Raw genomic sequence first — 12,984 nt, forward strand, 5'->3', positions numbered from 1 at the left:
TGGGTGGAATCAAGCTGCCAGGAAGCTGACAGAAAAGTCTGAATGAGCAAGCTGCCTCTCAGCCTGGGCCTGCCTCCTTGTGCTCATTCGTGCCTGAGTATCCTCAGAACACTCCCAGGAATACAGAAGTAATGTCTTTTGATAGAAACAGAGCAAGCAGTATGGGATGGGGTTTTCTGGTACTACAGATAACTATGTTTCTGGGTGCATTTATGGCAGCACTTTGTTTTTTTTTAAATAGCAAGACTGTGTTGTGTTGAGAAGCCTGCTGGGCACACATAGGCAGGCCTCCATTCACTTGGGCACCTTCCTGTCACTGATGAAAGCTTCTCTGACTGGGAAGTGAACAAAATGATCTTTGTTGGTCTGCCTCTGGCTAAAGTGACACAGGACGGGGACAGAGCTTAGGGCCGGGGGAGGCACAGGTCTAGGGTCACTACCAGAGAGCTGGTCTTGACAATGGAGAAGATGCTGCCGAGAATCCCTGAGCAGATGAGCAGCTCCTTCTGCTGCCTCAGGTGAAGATGGATATGATGGAGAACCACCGGAAGCAGGATGCGGCGGGATTCTGAGGGAGAAAACACAAAGGTGAAGCAGCCCTTTGGAGAAGAACCAGCTACCTTTGGAAGCCAGGGGCAACACAGGATGCAGCTGGTCTCCAGGCAGGTGGGGCTGGGACTACAGCCACGCTGGAAACCAGTCCCTGCCTGTGGGCAGATCTAACAGCCCACTTCCCAGACATCTGAAGACATGTCACAGCATTTTCCTTCTATCTCTCTTTTCTTTTTTCATATTTCAGGCCTCAATTATCTAGGGCCTTTTATGCAGGATGTATGTTAGGAGTCTGCTTCCAAATGAAATCTCTTTATTGACTAGACTCCAAATTAAACTCCATTTAAATGATACACTTAGTTCTATGAACTATGCTGATGGAACTAACTAGCAGACTTGATATGGATTTATAAATGGTCCCTCTTCATGATGCCCTGATGGCAGCCCAGCACTTCCATTCTCGTAAGCCTTTACTGTACTTTCCCCCTCTGGCCTGTGGGATGCTGTGTGAAACCACAGTAATGAAAGGGACAGAAGGAGGACTTTCACCTTTATCATAAGCCTTTGATACTTAGCTAAACTTCTTTGCCAGTCCTCCTGCATACATTAAAATATTTTTCTTTTCTTGCTTCTTCAATGCTGCCGAAAAAGTGTCTTCATCAGGGGGTGACTATACTTAGACCTCTGAATTCAGGAAGGTTAAATACTAAATCAAGCTCTTTTATCAATTCACTCTAAGGCCTTAGGAAGGTTGATTCCTTCTACAGGTTTGATTTCTCCCACCTATACAATGAGGTGCTAACAGCCCCTTCTGCATTTACTTCACAGGTGTGGCGAGAAGACAAGGTGAAACATTAGTGTGGACATGATTCTGGTGTCTTGTACTCCTATGTGGTCAATGACTGTGTGACTAAAGTGGCATTACAGCCAGTGAGCATGAGTCAGTCAGCCTACCAGTAACACAAACAAGTCATGGTATTTTGGATTTGTTGTTCATATTTGACCATAGATAAGTACTCTAGATGAAATTCAGAATGAACATCTTTATCGGCAAAAGACAAATTACATGATATACATGAGATCTGGGGGACTGCCTTGTCAAATACTTAGAATATGTTGAAATAAAATGGAGTGACAACTATTATATGTTTAAAAGAGTGCTTGGATAAAAGAGAAGTACCTACTGTCTTTTGTAGACCAAATGCCAACAGAGCAGGATTTGTAACAACCAATAGCTGCTTGCAGACAAAATAGCAGTTTGTTATTGGAACCTGCTGATGAAGAAACCAAACTGATATGCTCTGAGAAATGTAAGGGTTGGTTTCAAGACATCACTGGTAAAACTCCTTTTGCCTCAGGAAAGATGCTGCAGCTCAGGCATTCAATGAACGTGAGATGCAGTGAAAATTTGGTGGTGGCTTGTTATCGCAAAATCCAATTACATAGTTCCAGTCACATAAAAACAATTTTTCTTAAGTGATTATGAGAAGCAGCAAGTACATGCAAAAGTATTAGAAATAAAGTATGTCAGTGAGGACATGGACTAGACATGGAACTGGACATGGAAAAACAGACTGGTTCCAAATAGGAAAAGGAGTACTTCAAGGCTGTATATCGTCATCCTGCTTATCAAACTAGTATGCAGAGTACATCATGAGAAACGCTGGGCTGGAAGAAGCATAAGCTGGAATCAAGATTGCTGGGAGAAATATCAATAACCTCAGATATGCAGATGACACCACCCTTATGGCAGAAAGTGAAGAAGAACTAAAAAACCTCTTGATGAAAGTGAAGTGAAAGAGGAGAGTGAAAAAGTTGGCTTAAAGCTCAACATTCAGAAAACTAAGATCATGGCATCTGGTCCCATCATTTCACGGCAAATAGATGGGGAAACAGTGGCTGACTTTATTTTTCTGGGCTCCAAAATCACTGCAGATGGTGATTGCAGTCATGAAATTAAAAGACGCTTACTCCTTGGAAGGAAAGTTATGACCAACCTAGACAGCATATTAAAAAGCAGAGGTGTTACTTTGTCAATAAAGGTCCGTCTAGTCAAGGCTATGGTTTTTCCAGTAATCATGTATGGATGTGAGAGCTGGACTATAAAGAAAGCTGAGTGCAGAAGAATTGATGCTTTTGAACTGTGGTGTTGGAGAAGACTCTTGAGAGTCCCTTGGACTGCAAGGAGATCCAACCAGTCCATCCTAAAGGAGATCGGTCCTGGGTGTTCATTGGAGAGACTGATGTTGAAGCTGAAACTCTAATATTTTGGCCACCTGATGCAGAGAGCTGACTCATTTGAAAAGACCCTGATGCTGGGAAAGATTGAGGGCAGGAGAAGGAGACGACAGAGGATAAGATGGTTGGATGGCACCACCAACACAATGGACATGGGTTTGGGTGGACTCCGGGAGTTGGTGATGGACAGGGAGGCCAGGCGTGCTGTGGTTCATGGGGTCACAAAGAGTTGGACACGACTGAGCGACTGAACTGAACAGATGTCAGTGAGGGCAGTCTGCTGCCCGCCTTCCAATACACTCAGAAAGAACCTGCTTGCCCAACATAGAAGCACCTCAATACATAAGATAAACACTAACAAACATAAAAGGAAAAAGTGACAGTAACATAATAATAGTAGGAGACTTTAACACCCCACTCACACCAATGGACAGATCATCAAAACAGAAAATTAATAAGGAAACACAAGTCTCAAATGATACATTAGATGAGGTGGATCTCATTGATATCTTCAGGACATTCCATCCAAATGCAGAAGAAAACATCTTCTTCTCAAGTGCACATGGAACATTCTCCAGGATAGACCACATCTTGGGTCACAAATAAAACCTCAGTAAATTTAAGAAAATTGAAATCATATCAAGCATCTTCTCTGACCACAAATCTATGAGACTAGATATCAATTACAAGAAAAAAACTGTAAGAAACATAAACACATGGAGATTAAACAACACGTTTCTAAATAACCAACAGGTTACTGAAGAAATCAAAAGGGAAATCAAAGACTTTCTAGAAACAAATGACAATGAAAACATGACAACTCAAAACCTATGGGATGCAGCAAAAGCAGTTCTAAGAGGGAAGTTTATAGCAATACAATCCTACCTCAAGAAATAAGAAAAATATAGAATAGACAACCTAACTTTACACCTAAAACAACTGGAAAAAGAACAACCCCCCCCCAAAATTAGTAGAAGGAAAGAAATCATAAAGATCTGAGCAGAAATAAATGAAAAAGAAATGAAAGAAACAATAGTAGAGATTGATAAAACTAAAAGCTGGTTCTTTGAGAAGATAAAATTGACAAACCTTTAGCCAGACTCATCAAGAAAAAAAGAGAGAAGAATCAAATCAACAAAATTAGAGATGAAAAGGAGAGGTTACAACAGACAACACAGAAATATGAAGGATTATAAGAGACTATTATGAAAAACTATACAGCAATAAAATAGCCTGGAAGAAATGGACAGAATCTTAGAAAAGTTCAATCTTCCAAGACTGAACCAGGAAGAAATAGAAATTATGAACAATCCAACTACAAGCACTGAAATAGAAGCTGTGATAAAAAATCTCCCAAAAAACAAAAGTCCAGGACCAGATGGCTTCATAGGAGAATCCTATCAAACATTTAGAGAAGAGCTAATGCCTATCCTCCTAAAACTCTTTCAAAAAATTGCAGAGGAAGGAATACTTTCGAGTTCATTCTACGAGGCCACCATCATCCTGATACCAAAACCAGACAAAGACAACACAAAAAAAGAAAACTATAGGCCAATATCACTGATGAACATAGATGCAAAAATACTCAACAAAATTTTAGCAAACAGAATTCAGCAACACATCAAAAAGCTCATACACCATGATCAAGTTGGGTTTATTCCAGGGATGCAAGGATTCTTCAATATATGGAAATCGATCAATGTGATACACCATATTAACAAACTGAAAGATAAAAACTATATGATCATTTCAATAGATGCAGAAAAAGCCTTTGACAAAATCCAGCACCTATTTATGATTAAAACTCTTCAAAAAATAGGCACAGAAGGAACCTACCTCAACACAGTAAAAGTCATATACAATAAACCTATAGCAAACATTATTCTCAATGGTAAGAAACTGAAAGCATTCCCCCTAAGATCAGGAACATGACAAGGGTGTCTACTTTCACCATTATTATTCAACATAGTTCTGGAAGTACTAGCTACAGCCATCAGAGAAGAAAAAGAAATAAAAGGAATCCAGATCAGAAAAGAAGAAGTAAAGCTCTCACTGTTTGCAGATGACATGATACTGTACATAGAAAACCCTAAAGATAGTATCAGAAAATTACTAGAGCTAATCAGTGAATTTAGCAAAGTTGCAGGATAGAAAATCAATACACAGAAATCACTTGCATTTCTATATACTAATAATGAAAAATCAGAAAACGCAATTAAAGAATCAATCCCATTCACCATTGCAGCAAAAAGAATTAAATATCTAGGAATAAACTTACCTAAGGAGATGAAAGAACTGTACACAGAAAATTATAAGACACTAATGAAAGCAATCAGATGACATAAACAGATGGAGAGATATTCCATGTTCCTGGGGAGGAAGAATCAATATTGTGAAAATGACTATACTACCAAATGCAATCTACAGATTTAATGCAATGCCTATCAAATTACCAGTGGTATTTTTCACAGAACTACAACAAAAAATTTCACAATTCATGTGGAAACACAAAAGACCCTGAATAGCCAAAGCAGTCTTGAGAAAGAAGACTGGGGCTGGAGGAATTAAGCTTCCTGACTTCAGGTTATACTACAAAGTTACAGTCATCAAGACAGTATGGTACTGGCACAAAAACAGAAATACAGACCAGTGGAACAAGACAGAAAGCCCATAAATAAACCCATGTACCTATGGGTACCTTATTTTTGACAAAGGAGGCAAGAATATACAATGGGGCAAAGACAGCCTCTTCATAAATGGTGTTGGGAAAACTGGGCAGCTACACATGAAAGAATGAAATTAGAACACTTCCTAACACCACACACAAAGATAAACTCAAAATGGATTAAAGACTTACATGTAAGACCAGAAACTATAAAACTCTTTGAGGAAAACACAGGCAGAACACTCGATGACATAAATCAAAGCAAGATCCTCTATGACCCACCTCCGAGAATAACAGAAATAAAAACAAAAGTAAACAAGTGACACCTGATTAAACTTAAAGCTTTTGCACAGCAAAGGAAACTATAAGCAAGGTGAAAAGACAATCCTCAGAACTGGAGAAAATAATAGCAAATGAAATAACTGACAAAGGATTAATTTCCAAAATACACAAGCAGCTCATACAACTCAATACCAGAAAAACAAACAACCCAATCAAAAAGTTGGAAAAAGACCTAAACAGACATTTCTCCAAAGAAGACATACAGATGGCTAACAAACACATGAAAAGATGCTCAACATTGCTCACTATTACAGAAATGCAAATCAAAACCACAATGAGAAATCACCTCATACTGGTCAGAACGGCCCTCATCCAAAAGTCTACAAACAATAAATGCTGGAAAGAGTGTGGAGAAAAGGGAACACTCCTGCACTGTTGGTGGGAATATAAATTGATACAACCACTATGGAAGACAGTATGGAGATTCTTTAAAAAACTAGGAATAAAACCACCATATGACCCAGCAATCCTACTCCTAGGCATATACCCTGAGGAAACCAAAACTGAAAGAGACACATGTATCCCATTGTTCACTGCAGCACTATTTACAATAGCTAGAACATGAAAGCAACCTAGATGTCCATCCAGAGATGAATGGATAAAGAAGTTTTGGTACATATACACAATGGAATATTACTCAGTCATAAAAAGGAACACATTTGAGTCAGTTCTAATGAGGTGGATGAACCTAGAACCTATTAAACAGAGTGAAGTGAGTCAGAAAGAGAAAGATAAATACTGTATTCTAACACATATATATGGAATCTAGAAAAATGGTACTGAAGAATTTACTTATAGGGCAGCAGTGGAGAAACAGACATAGAGAATAGACTTATGGACATGGGGAGAGGGAAGGAGACTGTGAGATGTATGGGAAGAGTAACATGGAAACTTACATTACCATATGTAAAATAGATAGCCAACAGGAATTTTCTGTATGGCTCAGGAAAATTCAAATAGGGGCTCTGTATCAACCTAGAGGGGTGGGATGGGGAGGGAAGTAGGAGGGAGGTTCAAAAGGGAGGGGATATATGTATACCTATGGCTGATTCATGTTGAGGTTTGACAGAAAACAAAATTCTGTAAAGCAATTATCCTTCAATAAAAAATAAAAGAAAGAAAGAAAGCAAGCACCTGCTTGAAGCAGCGCTCACAGCTTGAGTGAATGCAGTGGCTTCTGTGAAAGTCTGTGCAAACCACTGATTTTATCTTCAGTCCAGGAAGTGGTGAAGAGAGAAGTGCTTACCATGAACAGTTACAGGTGGAGAAAAGCTGAATTTCTTAGCGGCAGCTTTAGTCTCAGTAATTCCTTACACAGACAGTGTTAAGCTAAAGCGGGTATTTGCTTTATACTGCAGATGTGTGTAGCTCTGGGCTGAGAAATGATTGTTCTCATACTTTGAAAGTCAAACTTAAAAAAATTTGACCACCAAGAAGTTCTAATTATAATCATTCTAATAATAATTGCTTTGTTAGCATTTTAGGTGTATTTCTGTGCCCTAGAAGTTTATTCCACTCTGTGATATTCTGCTTAAAAGACCAGGCTTGTGCTGGTTGTAACATCTGACTACTGAATATTTGATCATGTTCAATGTGGTTTCAGGTATGAATCCAGCGGTTCCTTCTGAAAGACAGTCTAGGCTGCTGATTTTATTATATTGCCATTTTTTTCCTAGTATTTTTTTTATTTTTCTGACTGTACTGGATCTTAGCTGTGGCATGTGGGATCTAGTTCCCAGACCAGGGATTGAACCCAGACCCCCTGCACTGAGAGTGTGGAGTCTTAGCCACTGGCTAAACTCTTAGCCACCAGCAGTAACTCCCTGATAGTATTTTGTTTGTCAGGCTTTCCTGATCTCTTTTGGAGTGTGGTGTGCTCAGTTGCTCAGTAGTGTCCAACTCCCTGCCACCAGTGCCATGGACTGTAGCCTGCCAGGATCCTCTGGATGTGGGATTTCTCAGGCAAGAACACTGGAGTGGGTTGCCATTTCCCCCTCCAGGGAAACTTCCCTTCCCAGTGATGGAACCTGCGTCTCTTACGTCTCCTGCATTGGCAGGCAGGTTCTTTACCACTATTTAGAGCGTGGAGGGCTCCCTATCTATCTCTTTGTCTAACCTTTAGAGGCTCCTCCAAAGAGAGGAAAAGGAATCTATCCGTCTGGCGAGGCAAGGAAACAAAGTGCAGTGGGTCCTCAGGGCCTCCTTTCAGGGTTTCTTTTCTTCCCTTGACTCATCCTACCTTCTTGGGCTAGACCCTTCTCTCTTGCTCCCCTTCCTTTCCCTCTGCTTTTTCATCTTACTGTGGCTGTGGCAGACCCCTTTCTTGGCAGCTGGCTAGATTTGTGGGCCTGGAGGTTGCTCTGCAGGCCACCTCATGTGGGTCCCTAGAAACAAGCTGTGAGGGAGGCAGTAGGCCTAGGTTTCGGCTGCATTTTCTAACGGAGCTTACCAAAAACTCTGCATTTTAAGGTCCACTGACCTCTCACATGATGGCTGGTAAAACTGATCCTTTGCTTACTACTTGGCCAATACCCTGATAAGGAAGAAAGGTGAGTCTGACTGTCATCCCAGCTTGATTTACCTGAGAAAGAAACTTGATTTACCTGAGAAAGAAAATAGGCGGCTATCCACAGTTCTGGCGATGGACTGCAGCTTCACCACATCCATTGACTGCCCAATGTGTACAGTGCTGGGCATGCTCCCCAGAGTCCCTCTCACAAACTCTGCCACCTCCTGCACAGTGAACATCTGCAGGAGCTCATCAAAGATGGTTGGGAAGGAGTTGAGGAGTGCAGCCTGCAGAAGCACGTGAAGGTCTGGTTAGCTCAGAGTTAGGTCTGCATCTATCGTGTGCTTAGACAATGACACACAGAGGTGAGAGGCTGAGAGGTAACTGCAGCACCCCTGTCTTGAACGGGCTCCTCCCTGGCCTGTGACTCCATCCATCCCCGTAGCAGTCTTGGGGCTGAAGCAGGAGAACCAAAAAGGAAACCAAAACAAGAGAATTTACTGGGATCCAGGCCACTAGAAGCTTTAGAACTTGCCAAGGCATTTGTTGGCAAGAGAAGAATTATATAGAGAAATTAACTCTATAGCTTAACATCCATAGCTGTTTCTGCTCATAAAATGGATTTAACTTATTTGTCTGTCTCTATGATCAAGTTCTTGACTTTCCAATTTCAGCCCCAAATTCAAGCCAGGAAACTCTCAAAGAAAGGAGGTCAAACAGAACTAAGCGCCATCAAGCAGCAGTAGGTGAACTCCATTCACAGTCCTGCAGCCAGCAGCCCAGCTCTGAAAACTGGACCGTTTCCCCAGAATAGTGACATTTATTTGAAACCATGAAATCTGAAGACTTTGTAAATTATTTCCTTCACATGTGATGCCTGGCAGTCTCAAGTGTAAATCCAAAAAGGAGGGAGAATGTGTGGATTTAGTCAGCCATGAAATCCTGAAGACTGCTGATGATATTGGCCTAGAGTTCAGTGACCTTGATGGACTAGAAAAGTGGTCTGTGTGTATATGGAGACTTCTCTCCTAGGATTTCAGCTCTGGGAGACCATGAGGTGGCTTCTTGAGAATAATCAGAGCCTCTGGGAGGCAGAGTAGTTTAGGAGAAAGAGAATGGGTTTTGAAATTGGACAGACATGAGTTTAAATCCCAGCATTACCACTTATCTGCCACATAACCCTGGGTGAGTTACTGCCTAGTCCTCCTTTTTCTCATCTATAAAATGGAGATGAGGCTATCACTTTTCTCCTCATATTGGTATGAAGAAGTTGTTTAGGTGCACCAGGTTAATTTCCAGTAGACTGCCTGGCACATGTACCAGGCCTTCAATAAATGCTGGCTCTTGTTCAGTCTCTCTCGTCTTAAATGGAAATAGCATGAAGGAGGCTCTTCACACTGCTCAGTCCTCTTAGATTATTAACCCAAGATTTACAAAGGGAAATGGAGTGTTGCCTTGAGATGAGGTGAGAGTGCACTCTTTCTAAGTGGCAGGTTAGGGGAGGGGAGCTGTTTTTCCTGATTGCTTCATCACGCCGTAAGACACTGTCATTGACTGAGTGAAAATTTATATGGGGCAACAGGTCTGTCACACTGCACTCTATGTTCAGGCCAGGACCATGACTGAATTTCTGTGAATTCTATCTGCAGATTTATAACTCCCTGAGATATCAAGGAGACCATTTTTCAGTAATGAGAACCAGCATAAAAACTAGATACAAAGACAAAGGGAGGAAGCAGGTATTTCTTCTGACTGCATCACAAACCTTGCAGGACCTTAGTTCCCTGACCAGGGACTGGTAGTGAAACCAGGGGCCATGTTAATGAAAGTGCCAAGTCCTAACCACTGGACTGTTAGGGAATTCCTGGAAAAGCAGGTAATATTTCACAATCAACGACCAACAGTAACTGATTTGCCCTCTTAAATGGTGAAATTTTCTAATCTCATGGCACCAGGACAGAAGGACACTTGCACCGTAACATCTCCTACTGGTCAGAATCAAAGACATAAAGTCTGACTGAATTGTATACTTGCTGAGGGTTCTGAAACTCATGAAACATGAGCCTTGTACCAAAGGAGCAGGTCTGATTCTGACTCAGGTCTAAGCTGAGAATAGTTCTAAGCTATTTATCCTGATGTGGGAGGGACGTGCTATTGAGAAGAGGGCATTGCTGAGCTCTCAGAAAGCAAATCTGCCCTGCTCTGCTAGCTACCTCTGAGCTCCCCAGATCTCCACAGGCTCAGAGATGAGTAGGTGTCCTGGGCCTTGGCTGGCAGGAACTGATAAGACTAGGGGAGAGAGATGACTGGCCTGGGGTATTCAAGAGGGGAGACCATGGAAGGAGGCTTTCTTATAGAGATACCTGGTGACCTTGACGTATTCCACTTTTATAGAGGCTATCTCCCAGCTGCTCTTTTGTTCTCTGGGCCAAGGGGTCTATGGGCAACTGGAATCTAGAGGCAACATAGGAGCAAGTGGAAAACAAAAAAAAAATTGGACTATTCTAATCTTAAAGGAGATACTTAAACATATATTTGTGCTAACAGACCTAGCAGTGACTAAATGAATGGATGTGAGAGAGGCTGTCTAGTCTCTGTTCATAAGTTTTGATGAAATAATTGCCTTCAAAAAATCAAAGAAGTGTAATTTATTAGATACAATCTTGACATTTATCTGGAAGAAAAAAAATAACCTCTTTGTGACTGGGGTAACGAACAATACCCTTGATCCCTTCTAGGGTATGAGTGCGTGGGAAAGGTAACTGATTAACTGACCAGACATATTTAATATAAGGAAGCAAACTTCCTTTCCACAGTACTATTTCTAATAGAATCTAATCCTAATTCTTAGCCAAAGTTTTCTAGTTATTTCTGCTGTTTTCAACTGATTTCACTCTTAACTGCTAGAATGGACCAATACTAACCTGAGGTTGTTAAAATTCATCAAGTTGACTAGGAAATAAAATTCTCTATGCATTCTGAATATCCTTTATAAATAAGATGTTCATGTACAACTAATAGTATGGTAGCTAAATAAATCTGGTCAAAAGAGGGCAAAGTTGAGCTTCTTCACCATAAAGACACGAGGCTGTTTTATATTTGGAAGCTGGGACACAGTTGGTTTTGAAGTAAAAACAGCATTTTATTCTAGCAGGTATTTCCTTATACCTCAGCCCTTACCCGAAACATAGAAACCTGGCAGGGCTTTGACTCTGGAAGCCAGAGGACAAAGAAACCACCTGCTAAGACAGATAAGAAGCCAGCAGCAAAACTTTCCTGCAGCTCACAGACCTGAGTGAAAAGGAGTGTTTCTGAATTTCTGCTGTCCAGACTGAGCACAAACCGGATGGACTGGAAAAGCTCTTGGATGCTGGACCGGAACTGTTCCTCTTCCATTCCACAGGTGGCACGTGAGTACAAGATCCTCGACTGCACGATAAACTTGAAAAGGTACTCCAACGCCTGGAGGTGTGGGAGAAAGAGGGATAGAGAGGTGTTAAAGAGGGGCTTCCCAGGTGGCGCTAGTGGTAAAGAACCCGCCTGCCAATGCAGGAGACACAAAAGAGACATGGGTTCAATCCCTGCGTCGGGAAGATTCCCCTGGAGGAACGCATGGCAACCCACTCTAATATTCTTGCCTGGAGAATCCCACAGACAGAGGAGCCTGGCAGGCTATAGTCTATAGGGTCGCAAAGAGTTAGACGCGACTGAAACAACTTAGCACATAAAGATGGTCAGGAACTAATATATGAAGGAGTGAAGGGTAGAGTACCAGCAAATTATATACTAAAATCGAGAGATGGACATTTCCAACTTTGTAGATAAGCACTTTAATAGTTTTTAAAATTTTTATTGGCATATGGTTGATTTACAATGTTGTGTTGTGCTAGTTTCAGGTATATAGCAAAGTGACTCAGTTTATACACATATATATTCTTTTTTTTAAGATTCTTTTCCCATGTTGGCCATTACAGAGTATTAAGTAGAGTTCCCTGTGCTATACAGCAGGTTATTATTACTTATCTCTTTTATACACAGTAGGGAAGTACTTTAATTTTTTTAAATTAGAAAAATGTCTTTTACTTTAATTTTTAAAACCTTTCCTCAAAAGTCCAAATGGTCCTTGAGCAGCAAGTATCTATGTACTGAGAGAATAGCCAAATTATTTCATGTAGCTGTGGAAGTGAATAACCACAGACTATTATGGAAGCAGCTGAATTCAAGAAGACACTGGATCAAAAGAAAATTAAATTTCTCTCATTTTTCTCAGGTCTAGAAATAAAAGGTTACAAAGGCCATGATATAAGAACCTCTCTTAAATTTATTCCAAGAAGGAAGAGTACTTTAAGAAGTCTTCTGCATCTTTGAGAAACAGCTGGCGCCTGACATGTGCCAGCCATCTCACCAGGGGTCCAGTTTGGAGAAAATCGGTCTCTAGTTACACAGGAGCTGGCAGACCCAACACACCCATTCACCATCTTCTCCTGGACCAGGACATCTGCCATCAACAGTTTATGAACAAGACAGGAGACAAAACTCCCATAACATGTGTTGGGAGCAGAATCTGATTCTGAGGAGCTCCTGGAGGTTGGCCCATGCTTATGAGCTGAGTAATTCTCTTTTAAGAGAATTCAAGATTATATACATTCTAATCAAAGAAAGGCTAAAGATCTCCCAG

At 41.0% G+C, this 12,984-nt stretch overlaps 1 protein-coding gene across 8 annotated transcripts in view; it reads right to left on the reverse strand.

Annotated features, from left to right (window-relative positions):
• DOCK3 (dedicator of cytokinesis 3) overlaps window positions 1-12,984 on the reverse strand; it is a 267,277-nt gene that overhangs the window by 57,735 nt on the left and 196,558 nt on the right. For all 8 annotated transcript variants that reach the window (XR_006337624.1, XM_043886679.1, XM_043886678.1 and 5 more), the window contains exons 23-25: window positions 11,598-11,768; window positions 8,401-8,593; window positions 441-568 (exon numbers count right to left, since the gene is read on the reverse strand). Coding sequence is in view for 7 of the 8 variants with exons in the window: in XM_043886679.1 (XP_043742614.1) it covers window positions 441-568; window positions 8,401-8,593; window positions 11,598-11,768 (492 nt within the window). In the remaining variant the exon portion in view is untranslated. The remainder of the gene's footprint in view (window positions 1-440; window positions 569-8,400; window positions 8,594-11,597; window positions 11,769-12,984) is intronic.

The sequence above is a fragment of the Cervus elaphus genome, chromosome 24 (assembly GCF_910594005.1).
Source record: "Cervus elaphus chromosome 24, mCerEla1.1, whole genome shotgun sequence".
In the NCBI taxonomy this organism is placed as follows: domain Eukaryota; kingdom Metazoa; phylum Chordata; class Mammalia; order Artiodactyla; family Cervidae; genus Cervus; species Cervus elaphus.